Below are 23,167 nucleotides of genomic sequence, written 5' to 3'. Positions count from 1 at the left end.
GCAACGTTTGAGATAATTTTCATAGATGGCGCTGATAATTTCCATCACTAAAGATGAAAAATAATACCTATATCTTTATGATCTATGCTTTAAATTTTTAAATTTAAATCGGATGCGAAATTAATTAATTACTTCCATTATAGTTCACAGGTTTTGTGGGGAAGAAACGTAAGGAAAATTGCAGTGCACTCTTCTCACTCTTACTCTTCATCTATGTCATTAATTGACACGAACTAAACATTAAAGCATAGATCATATAGATATAGGTATTATTTTTTATTTTTAGTGTTGGAAGTATTCAGTGCCATCTATGAAAAATATCTCGAACGTTGCATGGAAACCTCCTTATTTAGAGTTTGTGTACAACAAGATTGGCCACAATATTGTTTAAATCGACTATATACAGCTGTTATAGGTATATGTGGACTTCATGTCTACTTAATATAATACTTTTTCTTGGACGGTTTCGATTACTAGGAACCCTTCAATGTATTGGGCTTGCTTGGTTTCGACTTAAAAATCCGGTATTGTAGGTATGAATTATAATAAATTATAATAATCTGTCCAATGTGCACTCAACAGGCGGAGATCTTAGACTGAGGGTGAGATCTATAGAGCGCACTCTGACTTAGCTCAGACTTAAGACAGACTAAAAACGAGACAGCTTTATCTCTCACATAAATATGTCCCGTTTTAACTCAATCTTAAGACAGCAAAGTCAAAGTGCGCTCTATAGATCTCAGCCTAAGATCTAACGAGCAAACTTTGACTTCGCCCAGACTTAAGTTTCAGTTTAAATGAGACAGAATTATGTCAGGGATGTAACACTGTCTCGTTTTAACAGTGTCTAAAGTCTGACTTTATTAAAACGAGATAGATCTTATGTACCTATATACCTACTATCGGTTCGCAAAACCGATAGACGTTGGGGTCCCAAGGTGCTGGAATGGCGACCTCGCACTGGAAAGCGCAGCGTTGGAAGACCCTCCTAGATGGACAGACGACATCAAATAAGTCACAGGGAGCCGCTGGAATCAGGCGGCGCAAGATATTATTTAGATTCCTAAATTTTACAAGGAATAGGTAATCTTTTGAGACGAAAACTGTACTGTAGACAAGAATGTATATAGTACGCGACAGGTCGAGATGGCAATATGTCGAATGGATAAGGCGGGTGACGTACGGATGTGCAGTGCGTCCCCCCTGCCTCATACCCCGATTGCCATCTCGACCTGTCGCGTACTTACCTACCTAATACTCATTTCTCTAATACTATTCCATAAACTCTAATGAAGAATGCTCATCGACATTTGGTGAAGAACATCCTTCTCCCCGTATGCTATCCCCAGTTCCAGTAGGAGTACTTCTTGTCGTGATCCTTGAGGATGGCTTTGATGTTGCTGTTCGCGTTTTGGAGCTCCTTTCTTTTTTCTCTTTCCATCTTGATGAGCTCGAGACCTCGCTTCGCGGCGCAGTGGTAGCGCTGGCTGAGGGAGGCTTCCGAGCCTTTTATCCGCGGGATGTGGCCTGTGTATCCCGCTATGGGTGGGAATTCTGGCGATATCGTATTCTCTGAAAGGGATTACAAAGACCAAAGTAGGTACAGTTCTTGCAATTCACGAAGGCGAGTGGACTTTACTTGTGGTTACGTCGGATACACGGGCATTGCGTAAGTGTGCGTGCATGTCCAACCAATCAGTCGCGAGTAAGCGCTCGCAAACGCACACATTCAGTGTACCTTACTAATACCGATACGACGTGAATTGCAAGAACTGTATTAATTTCGTTGTATCATAGTTTAAATTTTAAAATATTGTGATATTTTTTTAACTGTGAGATACAGACTTGCGCTTGACGTCAATCATGCCTGAGAAACAGAGCAATGATTAGGTCTAGGTTGGAGCGCGCTTGCCTAGAAGATGCCTATTCGCTCTTGCCTTGTGTTGGAAAATGAATGTATCCATTCTATTTGAAGAATTTATCTTCTTTTTTTCATTCTATCTGTGAATTTTGTTCTCATTCTATTCTGTCGGAGCCACCCTTACGACCAATCCGAGCGCGCCAGAGCGGTACCTATGCACTAATGATATCGAAGTATTCCAAGAGCTTTAAAAATCGCTTATCCCTACTTCCCCGACATTCAAGGCTTCCAAACATTACCATAATGATCTCACCTTTGTATTTGTTGATCTCTCTAAATCTGCTCAAATCTCGTCGGATCTCGTCCCTGGAGTGCACAGTTTCCATCTTCGGCGCGCTCCGAGATCTCACGAAGCTGCGATTGAAGTCTGCTTTGCGTTGTAATTCCCTTTGGTTCGCTGTGAAGTCCGCCATGCAGTCATCTGCTGCTCGTCCGTATGATTTGCCGTAACTGTTGAAAAAGCAAGTCATTTTAGCTTTCTTAATAGGAGTTAACGAGCCGTTATAGCCTAGTGGTTAAGACGTTCGCCTCCTATTCGTATAGGCCGCCACGCTGGCCCAGTGCAGATTGACAGACTTCACACACCTTTGCGAACATTATGGAGAACTCAGGCTTCCTCATGATGTTTTCCTTCACCATTAAAGCAAGTGGTCAAGTGGTGTTTAATTGCTTAAAGCGCACAAATAAGTTAAAGGCCCAGAATCGAACCCTCGACCTCCCGAAAAGAAGGCCGACGTCCTAACCATTAGTGCAATGATATATTTACGTGAAATTCATGCCAGGTACATATCCAGTGTAGCCGGTCATGTAAGCCGGTTGCCTGTGCCTGGTGCCGTCGTACACGTCGTGCATGGGGGCGTTGCGGCGCGGCATGTTGTCGATCTCGTAGTTGTCTCCTGGCCTATACTTCAGTGGCTTGCTGGAAATTAATGCTTATTTTACTTCATGAAATTAAAAAAAACATAGGTTATAGTACGCTACAGATCGGGATGGCAATCGAGGTATGAGTCGGGGGGATACCCCACATACCCCAGTTCCCACCGCGATTGCAATCTCGACCTGTCGCGTACTGCAGGTATCTTTATTTCATGTAGGACAACTTATAATATGTGCCACTATCTATGTCAAGGCTATCAAGAAACAACATAAGCTATATTTATTATATAAGCTAGGTATGACAGACGGGCACACAGAATCGCAGCGTAAGGGTTCCTTTTTCCCCATTTTGGTACGGAACTCTATTTTAAGAAATTACTTACACTACATCGATGCCTACACTGACTGAATGTACTAAAATGTACAATTAGTTAATTGAATCTTAAACTTTATATATTTTAGCGTTTAAACTACGCGATTTAGCGATTTCCATTCTAAATAATATCTGTTCCGGCTGTACTCACGTGCTTAGTCGACGTAAGCCCGACTAGTTTCGAACCCACCTGGGGTCCTTTTTCAAGGGAGTCCATTCGCCACCCACCCTCACAACGGGCTCTAGCGGCACGCACGGACCGCAGTCAAAACCGCGGCGCGTGCGCGAACGGACTCTCGTCGACTAAACACGTGAGTACAGCCGGAACAGATTTATATATTTTATTTACCTACTCTCGGCTCTAACGATTTTGATACCTAATAGGTATTAATTACTCTTTGATGTTTTACTTTCCAAGTTTATAGATAGGTACAAATAACAGCAAGTACCTACTTGTACCATAGAATCTAGGTTACAAGGTCTATCGTACAAAATATACCTAAGTATACCTACTCGATTATGATTGACGATTTGCTGCCACTTTATGCTACAATAGCTCTACGGCTCGTAGAGGCCGTAGCTCTTCGGTATCATGTTTATACCTGGATTTTGTAAAACGATTGATAGTAGGTACTTAATCTACTCTGAGAAAACAATGTTGTCCGTCCATCAAGTACCTACTTTCTTTTAAAAAAATCAGACTATCTTACTTGAACAATCCTTTAGAGCGGATTTCCTTGAGAATCTGTCGCGTGTTGTCACCGTAGCATTTTCCGTAGCGAAACTTCAGTAGCGGGCAATGTCCTGTGTATCTGGAACCAAGTTTATTGTAACTTGTAGTTGACAGGTTGAGATAGCAATCAGGGTATGAGGCGGGGGATGCCCCGCTCACCAGTCACCCGCGCTCGCCCGCACTGGCTTAGCGCGGGGGCTGTGCAGGGTGTTCCCTCCCCGATTGCCATCTCGACCTGTTGCATAGTAGGTAAGCACAGAAATAGAAAAGCTTTTATTCAAATAAACTGATACAAGTGCTTCTTGAATTGTCAAGAGAATCTAGCATCTAGCTAGGAATTAATTATTTTTAGACAGCCTCGTTTGTCTTGTGGTTAGCAAGTTAAGCTTCGGATGACTGGGTCACGGGTTCGATACCCGGATCGGGTCAAAAATAGTTATGTATTGGGTTTTCCATCCAGAAACTCTGAGCAGGAAGTTGGCGATGCATTTAGAGAGTAGCTACGTAAAGCCGTCCTGCGGCAGATCTCCCTCCGGACTTGTCAGATTGCCGTCCCATCGGACTATGAGTTGAGAGTAATAGAGAGTGTTTGCAATATCTCCCGCGGAGACGCCACCATCCACCACCACCATCACCATCATGGCCACCACCATCGTGGGCGAAATTCAGGCGGGAGAACATTATCAGCATAGGTAGGTACCTATCTACTATGTCTACCTTTTTTTTTTTTTTTTTTTTTTTTTTTCGAGGGGGAAATCTTCTAAAGATACCCAATCGGGTTATGTGGGATTCCTACCCACTAAAACCCCCTCGGTGGCCCTCCTCCGCGCGTTATTGAGAGGCTCCGGGAACTCTAAAGAACGTACGCCGGTGCCTCCCTCGCGCGACGCCCGTTGGACACATCCTGGCGAAAGTGCAGCTAGTCGCGACCTCGAAGTCCTAGCGCCTGGGACTATTGGTTAGACTGATCAGGACGTTGATCAATGCCGCCCTGATGTCTCCGCCTTCGAGCAGGATCAGCTCGCTCGCGAACCCGCTCGGCGGCCTCCTTCTTGAACATTACTGTTTCACAGAAGGAGACCACTGCCCGCCATGCTTCATTGTCCTCCAGCATTGCCGCTATGACAGCCGGTGGTGACAAGTCTCTCCCTATGCAGCCGACCAGGGTGCACCGCTCGGACTCCCAGGTAGGGCACTCTTCAAGCGTGTGCTGCGCGGAGTCCCTGTCCTCTTCACAGTGGTGACATCGCGGGGTCATCTCGCGACCGATCCGACACAGGTACTCACCGAAACAACCATGTCCGGTAAGTACCTGCGTCAGTCTGAAGGTTACGCTGCCATGTTTTCTCCCCAGCCAGGCTTCGAAGTTTGGTAGAATGGCACCGACAATGCGTTGGCGTGCGTTTCTCTCCTCGTCCAAACGCTTGCGCCAATTTACTAATGCTTGCCGGTGCGCTTGCCGTCGCAGAATTCCGGTATTTAACCCGCCTGCACTCCTTTCGCAAACTGCGCGGGTCTGGGTATACAGTCTCGCATCCATGTCCGCCAATATATCCAGAGGCGGAAAACGAGCCAGAATAGTAGCCGCCTCGAAGGATATGGTGCGATATCCACGTGCAACCCTTATAGCTATCTTGCGCTGTACGCTATTTAGCTTCTTCCTGAGACGCTGGACACCTGAAAGCCTTTGCGACCATACAGGCGCCCCGTAGAGAGCTATTGATCGTACTACCCCGGCGTAAAGTCGACGAACCCCTTCTCGTGGCCCCCCGAGATTAGGCAGCAGACCGTGCATTGCACCAACTACTTTTTGGATTCTGGGGACAAGGCGCTCAAAATGTTCTTCAAATCCCCATCTGCCGTCCAAGGTAAGACCCAAATATTTTAAGTATTTTCCTACCTGGACATCTACGTCACCCACGCGAATCAACGAACTGGGTGGTTCCAGACGCCTGGGTAGCCCGTGGAACCATAGTGCCTCTGTTTTATGAGGCGCTACTTTAAGTCCGAGTTCGTGGATTTTACCCACTACGCAGGCCACCCCGGCCTCTGCAAGCCTTAATGCCCCCTCAAATGTGTCGCCTTCGGCTAGCACCATGGTATCATCGGCGTAGCAGACTATAGTTATACCAGACGGGACAGTAACACGAAGAACTGCGTCGTAAGCCAGGTTCCACAGGAGAGGCCCTAATACGGAGCCCTGTGGAACACCGCAGTTTACTTCTCTCCTGTGCGTGAGACCATCCCGCCCTGTATAAATAATTGATCTGTCGCTTAGATACGCCCCTACTATGTTGCGCAGGTATGGAGGTACATTGCAGTAGGTAAGAGCATCCCTTATAGAGGTCCAAGGGAGGGAGTTGAAGGCGTTCACAATGTCTAAGCTCACCGCTAACGCCACTCCACCCCCCCGGACAGCCCGTTCAGAAGAATCGCGAACACGAAGGATTGCATCTACTGTTGAACGCCCCTGTCGGAAGCCAAACTGACTTTCAGATAAGTCGGGGCCCACACGGGACAGATGGTCACTGAGGCGGGCAGATATTATTCGCTCGAACAACTTGCCTACTTCGTCCAAGAGACATATGGGTCGGTAAGCTGATGGAGAATCCGCAGGTCTGCCTTCCTTTTTAAGGAGAACTAACCGTGCTTGTTTCCAGCCGGTTGGAAAAATGCCCGAACGAAGACAGCTGTTGAACAGTTGTCTCAACCTGTATCCTAAAACCTCTAGGGCTAAAACCCAAGCACGCCCTGGTATGCCATCTGGGCCTGGTGCAGTATTACCAGCTGCTAGACGCCTAATCGCTCGTTTCAGCTCCTCTTTCGAGACGTTTAGTTCTTCTGACCAGACTTCTAGCAGTTCCATGGTAGTAGAAGAGCTATTCTGGGCCCTGGGAAAAAGAACATCGACTATCCGCTCTACACAGTCTGGGTCAAGGGTTTCAGTCAGTGGAGGGACCCACGGTCCCTCCACTGATCTACTATGTCTACCTGCTGACACAATATGTTTTCAATGCCAATTAAATATAAAAGGTTCTATTCCTGATGGTTATCTGAATTTAGATTATTTTGAGGACGATAATAGGTCTTAAGTTGTCATCATCATCATCATCAATAACCGATAGACGTCAACTGCTGGACATAGGTCACTTGTAGGGACTTCCACACGCCACGGTCTTGCGCAGCCTAAATCCAGCGGCTCCCTGCGAATCGTCTGATGTCGTCCGGCTAAAGTTGTGGCACGCCCTAAATCGGTTTCTACTATCTGACGGATGATGATGAGATGGATGACTCGGAGTCGGAGACCACGTTGAACCGTCAGTCACATTTTTTAGATATTCATGAACCTATCACCTAAAACCCCCATATGACTCGGAATCTAGATTATAAATCGCAAGAATATTTCTATTTCGTAAAAGAGTTGTCGATAAAACCGTTAAACCGAAAAGATCACACGTTTTCAATTTCATCCACAACGTTTTGATAACATCAAAAGTTCATTTCTTATCACGGGCCAGAGGAAATGATATTCGATAAAGCAAACAGCAATCTCAGGAAATACGTTATACTTATTAGATTTAGGTATCAGCTGATGAAGATGGTTATGTAATGTAATAGAAAACTAATCTAAATATATAAAAGGAAAAGGTGACTGACTGACTGATCTATCAACGCACAGCTCAAACTACTGGACGGATCGGGCTGTTTGGCATGCAGATAACTATAATTATAACGTAAACATCCGCTAAAAAGGATTTAAAAAAATCAACCCCTAAGGGGGTGAAATAGGGGTTTGAAATTTGTGTAGTCCACGCGGACGAAGTCGCGAGCATAAGCTACTCTACCTTAAAACACAATACTATCATAGAATTTTTTTTTATAGATATTTTAGTGATCGATATTTATATTTATTAACCTATCAAGTGTTTTAAAATATAAGAAGTAAAGTAAAAATTTGTTTTTAGCTAATTAAAATTAGGTTTTTTTAAATAGAGATCGGGTCGGGTCACCTGGATGTTAAGCGATTGCCGCCGCTCATGAACATTTTGCAGCACCAGAGGAACTGCCGATGCGTAGCCACAGCCAGCCTTTCAGGAATTTGCTGGTCCGCCCCTTGAATAACCCCATGTCGTAATCTAGTGGGAACACCGCCAATGGGAGTTGACCCCACAGTTTGCATGTGCGTAGAAGTGGAAAGAAGCATTAATAAAATCAAGTTCAATAAATTAAATTTTAATTATTATCATCAACTACCTAGTTTACAAATTATGGGCAGTCCTCATAAGCGAAACAATATCCAGAAGGTAAATGTAGAACAAACGGAAAGTCGCAGTCGCAACGCGACCACTGGCAAATGACGCCCATGGACGTCGCGACAGGTTCGTCGCACGTCCTTTGCGACGGTGTCGGACGACATTCGCTGTTCACTCTGTGCATATTCTCTGGGCATTCATCAACGCCTGGTGAAAATTAATACAGGTATCAATACCTACTATATCTACTTACGAGTATAATAAAATTGTCCTAACTGGATCAAATATAATATGTAACTAAGTACACTGTACAAAAGCACTAAGTAGGTAGGTAGGTACATCAAAAAAGTTAACAATGAATTAATGATTTTATTTGGTGGTTTAACGACATATTTTAATGTATAAAACGGGTCCCGTCGTGACCACGACCCGTGCAATTGGGTTGAAATATCGACAAATAAAAACAAAAATTAATTGTGGTATGTACCCGTTTTATACATTAATTATATTAACTGTGAATGTTTTGAAAACGGTATTTTAAAAAAAAAAATTGTCAACCTGTCTGTCTGTATGCGCTTTTTAGTAAACCTCCAAAGTGAAAAGGGAAAATCGTGATAAAGAATGAAAATTTTTGACGATGCTATTTTCGTCACATTTCGAAAATTCCTTCAACGGCCGTCCATTGCTGGAAACAAATCGCGTGAAGGGACTTCCTGTACGCCCTGCTACTCGTTTGATTTTATCTGGAGTAGAGGGTGTCCGATGTAGTAGCTAGAGCTAGGTAGTTTAGATTGTGTAAAGTAGTAGGTGTAGATAAATAAAACAGTTACTCACAAGTATGATTAAACATTATGCACCCTGGTTTTCCGATTGTAGCATAATACACGGCATTCGTAAACCGTATATAGAAACAGAACACAAGAACCATTTTCATCGTCTTCATCGCACCGATTCATTGATTACAATGGACATGATGGTACGCTTTTGTAACATTAAGTAAACAGGAAAATCTTTAATAACATGCTTATTTTTTCAGAGAAATCATGGAAAAATTAAACGTATAGGTATAGCTGTTTACTAAGTAAACAAAATGTTATTTAGTTTAACTAAATTCTAATCTGAAGCCTTAGAACTTTCAAGTTTAGCCTAAGTAAATGCGTTGTGATTTAACATCTCCATACCTTCTTTGGATACAATAACTCCGAAGTCACATATTGAAATCTATCTACATATATGCTATTTTAAATCTCAACTGGTCTATCTTAACTAAATAAGACAAATATGTAGGTAGGGGGTACAGGCCCACAAGGCCGGGATGTGTAATAAGAAATCTGAAATTTTCGGAATGAAATTTTATTTAACTTTTACAAATTTTCTTAGCACTCGCAAATCTCTATACGAACCTAATCTATAACTACTTCTGGTCTATTTATCATTAAAAGGCTCAGTTTCCTCTCGTATCTCTACTCTCTTAGACTTGCGGTGTTTCCTCGGGCCACCTTTCCTTTTCTCAGTGCCCCGGCGATTTTTCCGTCGAGACGGCTTCGTTGCAAATTCTGGACACTCGGCATAAGTCACGCAATAACCATTTTGGTCATCCAAAAGTAAATTTCCATCACAGTCGCAACGAGACCAGCCGCAAGTGTAGCCTGGATAGAGGGAAGGATAAGAAAAATATTTTTTTATTAAAATAAGCTTTTACAAAATGTTTATAAACCGTGAAGTAAATTAACCATATTGGTTCGGAATTTGGAATGCCCTGCCCTCCATATAAGAAAGTATAAACTAAAATATATGTGTCTACATTTTGCATTAGGTACATATTGAAATTATGTAGGTATGTTTTGAGTGAAAACCTATAAGTAGGTAAGTAGGTATAGGTATTTAGCAGCGATCTTTTGAAAGCTCTAGGATATACTATAAAAACTAAAACATTATACCTACTTAATTTTTTTTTTAATTTGGTTTCTCCTTTATTTTAATATATAATATAATGACCTATGGATAACAAATAAACTATTAATAAACTTAAATCTAAAACCTCATCGAGACCACCGCTGCGAGGCATTGTACCCAAGATGCTGGCAGCATTACCCCTTTGGATGGCCAAACTAATTCTTTGGCCAAGGTAGCTGCCAGGTCTCGGGTCCCCGGTTGACTCGATTATATATTATACTTAATGAATTATTAACGGATAAAGTTACAGTTAACACATAAGCTTTATAGGGTTTCAGTTTATAGGGTTCATTCAGGGTCAAGGTTATTATCAGATTATTGTTTGTGAATTTAATGTTGGTACCTAGTTATACTTAGGTACATATCGTTTATGTAGACATTAGTTTTAAGTAGGTATAGTAGATGTAGATTGTAGATTTACGTCAGATCAGATTAGATCTTCTCGGTAGGACAGGCATTCCGAACCAGTGGTAGATGCAGCTGACGATTCAAAAATACTTGTGAAAGTTTGATTGAATAAAAAATATCTTTATTTTTATTTTATTTATTACGTACCTAAACTGAAACTGAAAACCTAGTTTTTTAAAGAATATTAGCCAATGATAACTAATATTCCCTTTCCCCTCCAACTAAGCGCTAGCTTGTGCTAGGAGTAGGTACGACAATAGTGCAACGCGTGGGGTTTGAACCGGCGAACTTTCAGATTTCAGTCCGCTCCTCTAACCGTTGAGCTATTGAGGCTCTAAATTTATCTTTCGTTTATCAACTTTGGGTAGGTAGGTACAATGTAAAAAATCCTTTGTTCAGCCAACTATAATGTAACCCACTCTGTTCCGTGATGTAACCTATACAAGTAGGTACCTACCCACCTCATAATGGCTGGGTAGGTATGTGGTGATGGTTTCTTTTCACCTCGATAGGCTCGCAGGTTCTACTCTATGTATATAGTACATAGTTTCAAATGCATAGAGCTGAGATCTCATATTGGATACGCAGCTGCATACCTATAGTACGCGACAGGTCGAAATGGAAATCGGGGAGGGAACGCCCCGCACACTCGCACAACTCCCCGCGCTAACCCGCGGCTTACGACAGTAAATCTCGCGATCATTGCTGTCAAACATCCGGCTAGAGAGAGACACAAAGCAAAATAAGAAGAAGAAGAAGAGAGACAGCAGATGAACTATCGAATTGCTACTACTGTCGCGTTGCTGTCGCTACTGTAACGTTTTACGTCGCGCCGGTGTGTCCTGTCGCGGACATTACCTATGATGTATTGTAAACGCGAACTGCAAGTACGTTGTGATAAGGTTCGACCGTCACAGCGCGTGTGGTAAGGATGCATATCACGTGGACAAACGGCTACACCTGAAAACCCAAATCGAGATCAAAAATCTTAGAGAAAAAATATTTCTATAATTTCGGTCCTCATAACCTTTTACCAAATTTTTGTATGGGGGGGTATCCAGATATGTTTTTACGCATAATTAAGTAGTACCTACTGCTGTACGTGCTGTGCTCAAAAGGAAAAACGGAACCCTTATAGGATCAATTTGTTGTCTGTCTGTCTGTCTGTCAAGAAACCTACGGGGTACTTCCCGTTGACCTAAAATCATGAAATTTGGCAGGTAGGTAGATCTTATAGCTGACATTTGGGGAAAAATCTGAAAACCGTGAATTATTGTGGTTACATCACACAAGAAAAATTAAATTGTGGTCATAAACTAATAACTAGTATTTTCAATTTTCTAAGTAAGATAACTATATCAAGTGGGATATCATATGAAAGGTCTTCACCTGTGCATTCTTAAACAGATTTTTATTTATTTTTATGTATCATAGTTTTTGAATAATTCAAAAATTTATCCTGCAAAATGTCGAAAAAATACGACCGTAATCTCCCTCGCATGGATGGCCTCATATTTTCTAAAGTCATGCGTCCCTTTTCTGTTATATTTTGAGGATCACTTATACTTCTTTGAACATATTTATAATTTTTTTTTTTAGAAATTGAAAATTCCATAATAATAATCATCTACTTACTGAAAAAATAGAAATATCTATATAATATTATAGAAAATATATGAATAAATATTACTTACATCTTCCATTATGAAGCAAACATTGCCGATCATAAGAACTGAAGGCATGTATCACAGAAAGTAAGGAAAGTAAGAGAGGCATTACGAAAGGGCCCATTGTTCCTCCACTCTCAGAGACGAAATGAGGAAATCAAACCAGTCCAAACTCTCACGGTAGGAAATGTCTGTTATACTTATAATAAGGGTTGGCACCTCAAATGTATCCCTTATTTTTTTTTTTGAAAAATATCGATTTTTGGAACAACTAAGAGTGACGTTTAACCGAGGTATAAATTTGGCGTGATGACAGTTTTTGTATTGAAAGCCTGCCAATACATCAAATTTACGCTTGGATAAGACTTTTTTACGTTGGTGAATTAATCGGTTCTCAGTATATACTATAGCAACTTTAAGCCTATATCTCAGGATTATTCATCTTTCATCTTTGTAGAGCGTTGTCTCTGTCACTCATACCCATATGACGCTGTGTCGGTCTATACGACCGAGACAGTGCTCTACAAATCTGCTGTCTCCTTCTAAAGATCGATGTTCATCACTTTTGGCCGCGTACTTTACCTTCTGTGTGTTTGCACTTTTAGAATATTTTCAGTTAATCCTTTTTTGTGGCTGGTAGACCACTGCCATTAAGGTGAAAAGTAGAATAAGTAAATATAAATCTTACTAATAGAGTAGGAACGTACGAAAAAGTAAAAAAAAATCGTGACGGTTGGCAACCATCGCGAAGTTTGTTCTTGTTTAGCTATTAGGGTAAAACAGCCGCAGATGTTTTGAACAGTTATGAAACATCAAAAAGATTTAGTTAACAACATATACTTACTTAGGATACGATATTTTTTCTTTTAAAAAGCTATACGATGCGACTTTTCATTTGAAACTTTGGTATCCAGAGGTGTTTGGGCTTATTCGGATAGTCTAGTTTGACAGCTAATTAAGTACAATCCAAAATTCTACAAAAAGTAAATGATGATGCGGTCTAAGATGATAGCGGGCTAACCTGGAAGGGGTATGGCAGTTTTTATTAAACCCATACATACCCCTTTGGTTTCTACACGGCATCGTACTGGAACGCTAAATCGCTTGGCGGCACGGCTTTGCCGGTAGGGTGGTAACTAGCCACGGCCGAAGCCTCCCACCAGACTAGACCAGAAATTTAGAAATTATAAAATTCCAAACCCCTGCCAGGAATCGAACCCGGGACCTCCCACTATTAAGACCACAGCGCTCACCACTGCGCCAGGGAGGTCGTCAAAATGCACGGTTGTAACATCATTATTATTGATCATCTGAAGCTGAACACATCGCCGGCTCACTACAGTGTTTAAGCCATAGTTCAGCATGCTGTTAGACTTCATACAACTTTGAGACCATTATGGAGAACCCTTAGGCGTACAGGCGTCCTCATAATGTTTTTCTTCACCGTAAAAGCTACTCGCACCTATTTGCTTGATGTAGCATAAATACCTACCAAAAATTCAGAGAGTCAATCAGAAAATTGACTGTAGTAGTACGATAATCACAATTTTCGAGCTGTAGACTGTAGAGAGGTTTACCTATCCAACAAAAAATACTTATTAAGCTTTTTTATCGTTTCTCGACAAAAATAAAACGAAATTTAAATTTTCATGTAATTTGATTGTAAGCTTTTATATGGTTCAATGTCAGATTCGTATACAATTGTTTGTATTGTAGCTATGCATGTAAGGGGCAAGAAACACGCGAGCTTTGGCCAAGGCCTGCGGAATTGATTGATGGAAAATGGGACACGGGCCGAAATTAACGTGAACCACTTTAAACTTTGCTAAATGTTATGCCTAAATTCTAATATCTAACTCACTGTAAGGCAAGTCTAAATATATAAAAGGAAAAGCTGACTGACTGACTGAGTGATTGACTGATCTATTAACGCACCGCTCAAACTACTGGATGAATCGAGTTGTTTGGCATGCAGATAGCTATTATGACGTAGACATCCGTTAAGAAAGGGTTTTGAAAATTTAAATAAAAATAAAATAGGGGTTTGAAACTTGTGAAGTCCTCGTGGACGAAGGAGAATTTTGTAATCTGTTTCTCGAAACTTGGATAGTACTTGGACTGGATGGGAAAGGATTAACGAATGTAAGTAATATAAGAAGAACATTCAAAGGTTAATATGAAAACGGCTGAATAGAGGAACCTGCGTGGATAGACATGCAAGCATCCCAAAGTACCGTAACTAGATTGGCATAAGTGCCAACTTCTGATGTCAGACACCAAGACTCTTTTGGGTCATTATGAAGTAAGTAGGTATCTACTTAGGTAGGTAAGTAAGAAGTAGGTAAATGCTAAGCCAAAACAAAGCTATTTTACAAGGCAAATAAAATAATTATTTTGCATTAAACTTCTGATATTTAAAAGTTAGTAAACTGACAAACGAGGGTAGACCACGAATACGCGTTCTATTTTGTATTTAGCCTATTTTAAATGTAGGTGAGGAGGTTCTAAGGACTCCCGCAGACTAAGCGTTTTAAGGAACAATGGAACTGAAATAAAAAGCTATTTTTAAAAAGAAGTTTGTTTGAACTGTTTATTCAAACAGTTCAAACACTGAAGTCAAATCATATTTTCTTCTTACAGCTTTCAAGTTGGGATTTTAGCTACAACTGAATAGTCAGTTTTAGCTAAAATCCTAACTATACGGCTAAAGTGAATGATTGAAAATTATCTTACTTACCTACTTATTTTTAATACTGAAATTATATTTAAGCTACTTTCGATCCTATATTTTTAAAAACTAACTATGCATATTTTCAAAACGCATCGTGACAATGGGACTTTTAGATGATAGACGTAAAGTATATATGAGTATATTCAAAGTAAGGCAACGACGGATGTGCCAGGAACCGAACGTACGGCGCGACTTGCCGTTATATAGTTTTCGAATTAATTCCTTAGTTTTCTATTAAACGGGCGTTAATCGGTAGTAACAACTTTTCTATATAGTTTAGTTAGATGTAGCTAGATTGAATTATTGTGGCTGATTCTGTTGTACACAATCTCTAAAGTGACAGGTGACAGGTCTAAATAATGTATGCTATCCCTTTCATAATGCTACCTGCGGAAAAGGATAGCACTAGATTTCGACCTGCCCATTTAGTTTAGTTAAGAGATATGTGTAAAATAAAACTAGTTAAATTGTCCCTGAGATAATAGTCACTTTTCTATAATATTTAAGTGTATTTCAGGAACTTCCTTCTTTCACTACGTCTACGATGCAATAAGTGGCAATATGCCGCGTTGCGTATTGCAGGAACTGATTTATTTTATAACAGGCGTTAATTTATTTATTCCTGAGTTAGTCCGCCCCACGCGCCCTTAATAAATAAATAGTCATCCGTAATATTTAAATTAGCACATATTTTATCCTACTAGTGTACATTTCAATAAATACTACAATATTGTTATCTACTCGTATACTTACTATTAGGTACTTACTTACTAATAAGTACATAATATTATAATGAGGAAAGATTTGTTTCTTTGTTTGTAATTGATAAACTCTGAAACTACTGAACTGATTTTAATAATTCTTTCACCATTAGAAAGCTATTATATCTAGAAGTAACATATCTATAGGTAGGTTTATTATGTACCTATATACATATAGTTAGGTAGGTAAATTAGATTTTATCAGAGTAAAGTTGGGCGGATTAGTTAATCCATACTATTATTATAGATGCGAAAGTGTGTCTGTCCGTCTGTCTGCTAGCTTTCATGGCCCAACAGTTTAACAGATTTTGATGAAATTTGGTACAGAGCTACATTGGTTACGTTTTATCCCGAAAAACCATCCGCTTAGCAGATGGTAGCTTGCGTCCCGAAAAGTGGCATAGGCAACTTTTTAACTTTAAAAAGCAAAGAGTTCCCACGGGATTTTTGAAAACCTTAATCCAAGCAAACGAAGTCGCGGGCACCACCTATGACCTAATCTATTTATATAAAAGGAAAAGGTGACTGACTTTCAACGCACAGCTCAAACTACTGGACGGATCGGGTTGTTTGGCATGCAGATAGTTATTATGGCGTAAACATCCGCTAAGAAAGGATTTCGAAAATTCAAACCCTGAGGGGGTGATATAGGGGTTTGAAATTTGTAGTCCACGCGGACAAAGTCGGGAGCATAAGCTTCTTTTAACAAATACTAGTATAACAGAAACAATACTTAATTCTGTATCTAGATAATATCTAACAATTATATTAGGTAGGTAAGTATCCTAATTACAAGTTATATTTATAATAAGGAAAGTTTATTAAAAAAGGTATATTTAAAGTGATTCCTGAGTAGGTATCTTCATCATCATAGAGTTATATGACCAGCCTACATGGTATCATTATCCAATGAAATGAATGTCACAGTGTGAATGATGATGAAGTGTTATTTCCAGATGGGTATCTACCTTAAGTATCTAGTTCATAGTCAAGTAGTCTTCATCTATACTCTATACTAATAAATAAAATTGAAGTGTCTGTCTGTAATTTCGAAAGAACTACACTGTAACATAACTGAATCACACGCTTTTAAAATTTTTGTCTGTCTGTCTGTTTGAACGGGCTTATCTTCGTAACGACTGAACCTATTTTGACGGAACTTTCACAGATAAAGAATCAACCAAGAAGTAACATAGGTTTTTTTAACTGACTTTCAAATAAGGAGCTGGAGTTCCGGGAACCGAAATCTCCGAGATTTTTTGAAACGATTTGCGTAATTTTTTATCGATCGATATCGATAGAGAAACTTTGCAACATTGTCCCACAAAAAAAAATTGATTCCAACTCCTCAATCCTGATGCTGTACGGGACCTGAACACCAAAACTGATAGGATTTTTAAACTGTCAGTTACAAATATTAAATAGATATTGGAGGTACCTGCCAAGTAAAATACTTTTTAAACTCGAGGACCCAACTCCTCAGTCCTGATGCTGTAAGGAATTGCATTCCTAAATCGTGGTGATTCCACGGGATTTTTAAGAATCATCTATATAATTAATTTTCAAAATTAGGTACTGAGTTATCTTGCATTCTGCTACCTGGGGTGAGCTACCTACTACGGATATGCTACTTTTTATTCTTGAAAAACAAAAGTTTCCACTGGATTTTTAAAAGCCTAAATCCGAGCGGGCGAAGCCCCGGGCATTAGCTAGTCTCCTTCTAAAGGTCGATCTACGTTATTTTCTGCCGCGTAGGTACTGTAATGAGTGAAGGTTCAATTGGACATAACCATTATTTTATGGGTTGAGTGTGTAGATAGCGCCGTTAGTGCTAGGAACGAAACGATTGCGGCCTTGCTACGTCGAACCTGTGATAACCTAATGATTGTAGAGATTGCCTTCTTGATAATAGGCCGCGGAAGGCTACGGGCATGCTACGGGTTACCTTCTAGTTCCGAAAGTTGGTTCTTAGTGACAGTGAAAATACCTCCAATTAATGATAAAATCATTTTATCAATACTCTATTCTAATCAATATTTTGATTGTAGATAAGTAGGTACCTACCTAGTTGTTATGTTAGGTTAGGGATCCTGTTTTGCTTAATACAATTTCAAAAGTTCCCCACAAAAATATAATATAACCCACCTGGCACAGAATCATAACTACAAACTTATCTATTTATACCTATACTAGCTACTCGCTCCGGCTTCGCACGGGTAGCTTATTACAATTTTCGTAGGGATCTCTAATTTTTTTGAAAATAAAATAAGTATAGCCTATGCCACTCAGGAATGATGTAGCTTTCTACTGGTGGGAGAATTGTTAAAATCGATTCAGTAGTTCCAGAGATTACTTCCTACAAACAAACTTACAAACTTTACCTCTTTATAATATTAGTACCTACTACCTATATTAAGTAGTATATTATATAGACAGTACCTACCTATTTGATTTCCAAACGATAATAATCTAAATTTTTTACGTTTTTTCCAGTGTCACAGGGGTTAAACGTTGCCGACATAACCTTGGCATCAACATTACATAAATTAACGTACCTACCTACAAACGGTTTACCATGGTAGGTAAGTATGTATACTTACTATGGGTAGGTGGAGAAATTCACGACAAACGATTTAATTGTCGTAATTTTTTCGAATAAAATGTAATTTCTCCAATTGATTGATTTTTGTCGACTTTCGACACCCGCAACAGCTTGAAGGTGAAGATAGCCAAACCATTGCCAGACTCTACAACACCCCGCGTATGGTAAGTAGCGTGCCTATAGCGTAAAGACCCTGCTGGACCCAACACCTGAATAAGACCACGAGGATCTATGCCAGGCCGACACGAGGTTTAAAAATATTCAGCATCGGGGAAGCATTTTCCCCCGCGTCAAACCCGGGCATGGAGGCTACAGAAAAGACCCCGCTGCTAAGTACGTCTCGGTACAGATTTCCTGACTTTGCTTTTGTGCCATGACTCCTGTGCACGCCACTGTGCACAGGAGTTCAAGCCAGGGTATGCATTTAGGTATGAACTTATTTTACGGCAGGTTAAAATGAAAGCATTGATTTATTACAATGAGGGTAAGCAGTGCGTTTATGCCTCTATGAACTGCATGCCACTGCTTGTGCAGGTATAGCGGTTCCTCCTATACCTACCTAGTGTGAGCTCATCCAGCTTTTTCAGCACTTTCCGTTGCAAGGTCACCATTCCAGCATGTTGAGACCGCATCGTTTTCAAGGACCAACGGGTTCGCATTCGCCTTGTAATTTTGTATCTCTCCTTAGTTTTAGACCCAATTTCACCTAGCATCATACCTACCCCTTTTGGCAGATGACATATGCGATTTTCAAAAAGATGAGATTTCTTAGTGTAATTTAGGCAAAAGTGTGGAATTTCGTATCGTACTTCTTTAGAAGAAACGGTACTTAATTCGTTCTTTTTGAATGCCTATGCCCAGATGTGAGTTCAGGCTTTAATAATACTTATAAATTGAATGAAAAATCAGCTATAAATAAAGATTAAGAGTAACGTTACATCGTGTCTTGTTACAGTTATGTCTGTCACGGTCAACCAGTTTCCAAGCTATAACTGCCAATTGCCACGTGACGACCACGCGAAGATCGGATTTCAAGTGGGACCTAAGCTAGTTCCAACGACAGACTAGGTACTTACGAATAATTCAATTGCTTATTAGATCATTAAGTAGGTACTTTTCTTTCACGTAGGTACATATTATTTATCTACAAACGTATTAAAAAGTTGAATAATTATAGTAACGACTCGACGCACGTCGAGAAATGTTTATACAGTTTAATTCGATCGATCTATTTACGAAAAGCGCCGATGAAACGATGATGAAGTAGGTAAGTACCATGGATTTAGAAAGTAAGTAACAATTCAGTATATTAATAGTTGAAAATTCTTTGGTAAGTAGGTACTTATAGCGTTTTTCACAAAACGAGTGTTAATAATTAATCTTTGATATCCTTATATTTTTACATTAGGTAGGTATTACTAAGTAATAGATGCCTAATAGTTATTCCCTATTCGAGGAAACCGAAAAATCTTTGAATGGAATGGGTTATTACTTATTTTTGTTTAAAGGTTGTTTTTCATTTAAAAAGCAGCTTTAGTAAATACATAAAAATGAAAAGATTTTTTCATCTAGGTAGACTGTATCACCGATGATCACCACCCACCGGTTCTACCGAAAAGAAAAGAGACTAATAATACAGTACGCTTCAGAAGATAGTGAACATCGACTTTCAGAAAGAGATAGCGGCTTTGTAGAGCGTTGTCTCTGTCGTTTAGATCGACAAAACGTCACATAGGTATGAGTGACAGAGACAACGCTCTACGAAGCCGAAACGTCTTTCTAAAGGCCGGTGTCGCCGATGTACAATATTTCTTGCCGGCTACGGTTGTATTTTTATTGATCATCATAGCTAAGTATAAATGAGAAAAGACTACCTGTAGGCTGTAGCACAGTGTTATGTAAGTTCCAGCCATGTTATTGGTACCTACCTATGTAATTCCACACACTGGGCTGGACAATAATCGAAGCGAATCGAGATCGTGGGAACAATGAGCGATTCAGTTTCACTATCTGTTGATAGAATTACTTTTGTTCGGTGCGTCTCTGGTCGCGACTAGATTGTAGCTGTAGACCCGTACATTGTAGCTTTCACCTTTCAAAAATAGATACTTAGGTAAAAGTATTTTAAATTTTTACGTCATCATCATCATTATCAACTTAGATATCCACCGCTGTACTGGGCCTAAGGTTCATCAATGCTCGGTACTATAGCGAGATACAAGAACATGTAGGATAAAGTTATCAAGAAGAAAAGTTATCAACTTGACTCGCGACTCGCAACTATTGAGTGTATGACTACGTTGTCGGTACAGCACGCGGCCGAAAGTGATGAACATCGGCCTTTAGAATGACATTTCAGGTTTGTAGAGCGTTGTCTATGTCACCCATACCCATATGACGTTTTGTCGGTCTCAACCATCAACGACCGAGACAGTGCTCTACAAATCTGCTATCTCCTTCTAAGGATCGATGTTCATCACTTTTGTTGCGCACTGTACCTACAACCGAATAATTTATTACTTATACATAGGTCCATAATTCGGTTATTCGGCTGACTAAGCATTTGTTATGTTTGTCAGATCGGATAGTCATGATGACAGGGTTTTGTGAGGCTTCATACCCTTGTACCGGATATTTACGCTAAATAGCTCAATTTCCGGTCTTTTTTGGGTGTTCCCCCGAAAATAAAATTCATAGTCGTTACTTGTATACCTATGGGTAGGTACTTATTATATTGAATTGTAATACCAGTAAAAATTCAAAGGCCGGTTAGGTACAATAACAATGAAAAAGTATACTGTGAACCAATTTGCTATTGTGCTAATTTTTTTTTAATTTTTAAAGTTGCGCTTCAATGATTCCACGATAGATTTTATGATTAATCTGAGGTCATCAATCATCACGATGCGTGTATGGTTGTACCGTATTCGGAATGAAGTCATGGGAAAAACAAAAATCCAAATAAGTAGGTACCTACTTAAGTATTTTAAATGATAGAAAACTGCTGATCCAGAAATTGAATTCACGATCCCTTTATATTATGACTAGACGATGTACGTGACTTCGTCCGCGTGGATTTAGGTTTTTAAAAATCCTGTGTGAACTCCTTAATTTTCCGGGATAAAAAGTAGCGTATGTCCTTACCCGGAATGTAAGCTAACTCTGTACCAAATTTCATCAAAATCGGTTAAACTGATGAGTCGTGAAAAGCTAGCAGACAGACAGACAGATAGACATACACTGACAGACACACACTTTCGCATTTATAGTATTAGTATGGATTTATAAATAATCTGCGCGCTCTTTCTATATTTTAAACTTCTTTTTATTCCCTCGTGGAATTTAGGGGTAGTAAATTATCTTAATAATAGATAACTCGAGGTATCTAAGTAATTGCTAAGGATTTGAACCTTACGATCTCTTCGCTGTAGAACCACTAAGCGAACTACGACGTTAGCAAATCAGAAAGATTATTCAAAGCATGTTTCATAAGAATTTGTCTTGTTCATGTCGCATGATAAATTCCCGCACGCTATCCACCGAGAGCGAGTTTTCCGAATATTTTCCACGACTAACGACTCTCGGCCACATAGAAATTTCCATTTAGGTAAACAAATACGTCGGCAATTTGAAGTGCAGATTATATTATCTAATGATATGGATCCAAAACATGGCCGCTAACTATATGGGCCTCATAAGAAAGCTCAGAGTCACTTAGTGGGCGATGGAGAGAGCTATGCTTGGAGTTTCTCTACGTGATCAAATCAGAAATGTGGTGATCCGTAGGAGAACTACAAAGCTCAATGGGTTGCGAAGCTGAAGTGGCAATGGGCAGGACACATAGTTTGGAAAACCGATAGAAGTTGGGGTCCCAAGGTGCTGGAATGGCGACCTCGCACCGGAAGGCGCAGCTTGGAAGACCCCCCCACTAGGTGGACGGACGACATCAGACAAGTCACAGGGAGCCGCTGGATTCAGGCGGCGCAAGACCGTGGCGCGTGGAAGTCCCTACGAGAGACCTATGTCCAGCAGTGGACGTCTATTGGTTGATGATGATGATGACGATGATATTTTATTAGGTATAATCCTCATCAGTATGTAAGTATTTAGGTATACTATTGTCTAAATACTGAACTATGTCTGTCTCTTTTTCCGTCGGTATTTTACCTTTTAATGGCTAACTGCTAAACCGATTTTGCTGAAATTCGGTTCAGAAAAGATTTCAGCTTTGGAGACGGGCTAAAGTGACTAGGTTCAAAAGGTGCATTAACCCCGCGCAAATATCTATGTAGTCTGTCTATATAACGTTGCTACAATTGTAGTATGTATAGTACGCGACAGGTCGAGATGGCAATCGGGGAGGTAACATTTGTACCTATTTTGGGCTTTGCCTCTCTGGAGTTTTATAATATCTTTGACCTTTCCCTAACGCTAACAGGGAGTCACAAAATTACGAATTTGGCTGTTCGTTTACATAAAATGGAAATTTATAATTCACCCAGGTTTAGATTGTAATAGTAAGTAACTAAACGCTTGCTATAAATGGCAGAATTTTACTTACCCAGGAATAAATGATCCATTAGCAGCCGATAAATAATTCTGCCTCTCCCTACCGCTAACATCCACCCACATTTTCTGTTTAAACTCTTGTTTATATTTTAATAATTTTGTTTATTTTTATGTTATCGTAAACATAAGTTTATGTTATCGTAAACACGGCATGGCAGCGGTCGCGTTTGCCCGCGAAGGGAGTGTGTTTGTTACTAACTTATACGTAAGTTATCTACTACGTTCTACGGTGGACATATCTACCTACAGGCGCCTGAAGGCTTCGTAGGCTACGTTACGCTGGGAAGTTTGCGCACGCAAGCTATGGAACTTACGTG

At 40.1% G+C, this 23,167-nt stretch overlaps 1 protein-coding gene across 1 annotated transcript; it reads right to left on the bottom strand.

Moving 5' to 3' along the window:
* Positions 1–796: 796 nt before the first annotated feature.
* Positions 797–23,034, bottom strand: LOC117988346 (ciliary microtubule inner protein 2B-like). Its single transcript, XM_034975477.2, has 5 exons — positions 22,843–23,034; positions 3,881–3,982; positions 2,688–2,840; positions 2,175–2,371; positions 797–1,572 (listed from the first exon to the last, which is right to left on the bottom strand). The coding sequence occupies exons 1-5, from the start codon at positions 22,911–22,913 to the stop codon at positions 1,340–1,342; spliced, it is 756 nt and encodes a 251-aa protein (XP_034831368.1). The 5' UTR covers positions 22,914–23,034; the 3' UTR covers positions 797–1,339.
* Positions 23,035–23,167: the final 133 nt, after the last annotated feature.

This window comes from Maniola hyperantus, chromosome 14, assembly GCF_902806685.2.
Source record: "Maniola hyperantus chromosome 14, iAphHyp1.2, whole genome shotgun sequence".
Lineage (NCBI taxonomy): Eukaryota > Metazoa > Arthropoda > Insecta > Lepidoptera > Nymphalidae > Maniola > Maniola hyperantus.
The sequence above is the reverse complement of the archived record's forward strand: the minus strand, read 5'-3'. Positions and strand labels throughout refer to the sequence as shown.

What these genes read in the sequence shown, in the direction of transcription:
- LOC117988346 (XM_034975477.2), bottom strand. Translation starts at nt 22,913, where the DNA reads ATGTGGGTGGATGTTAGCGGTAGGGAGAGGCAGAATTATTTATCGGCT. An exon ending in AATGGATCATTTATTCCTGG is followed by an intron (nt 3,983 to 22,842) that starts GTAAGTAAAATT and finishes ACTTGGTTCCAG; the next exon opens with ATACACAGGACATTGCCCGC. An exon ending in GTACCTGGCATGAATTTCAC is followed by an intron (nt 2,372 to 2,687) that starts GTAAATATATCA and finishes CTTTTTCAACAG; the next exon opens with TTACGGCAAATCATACGGAC.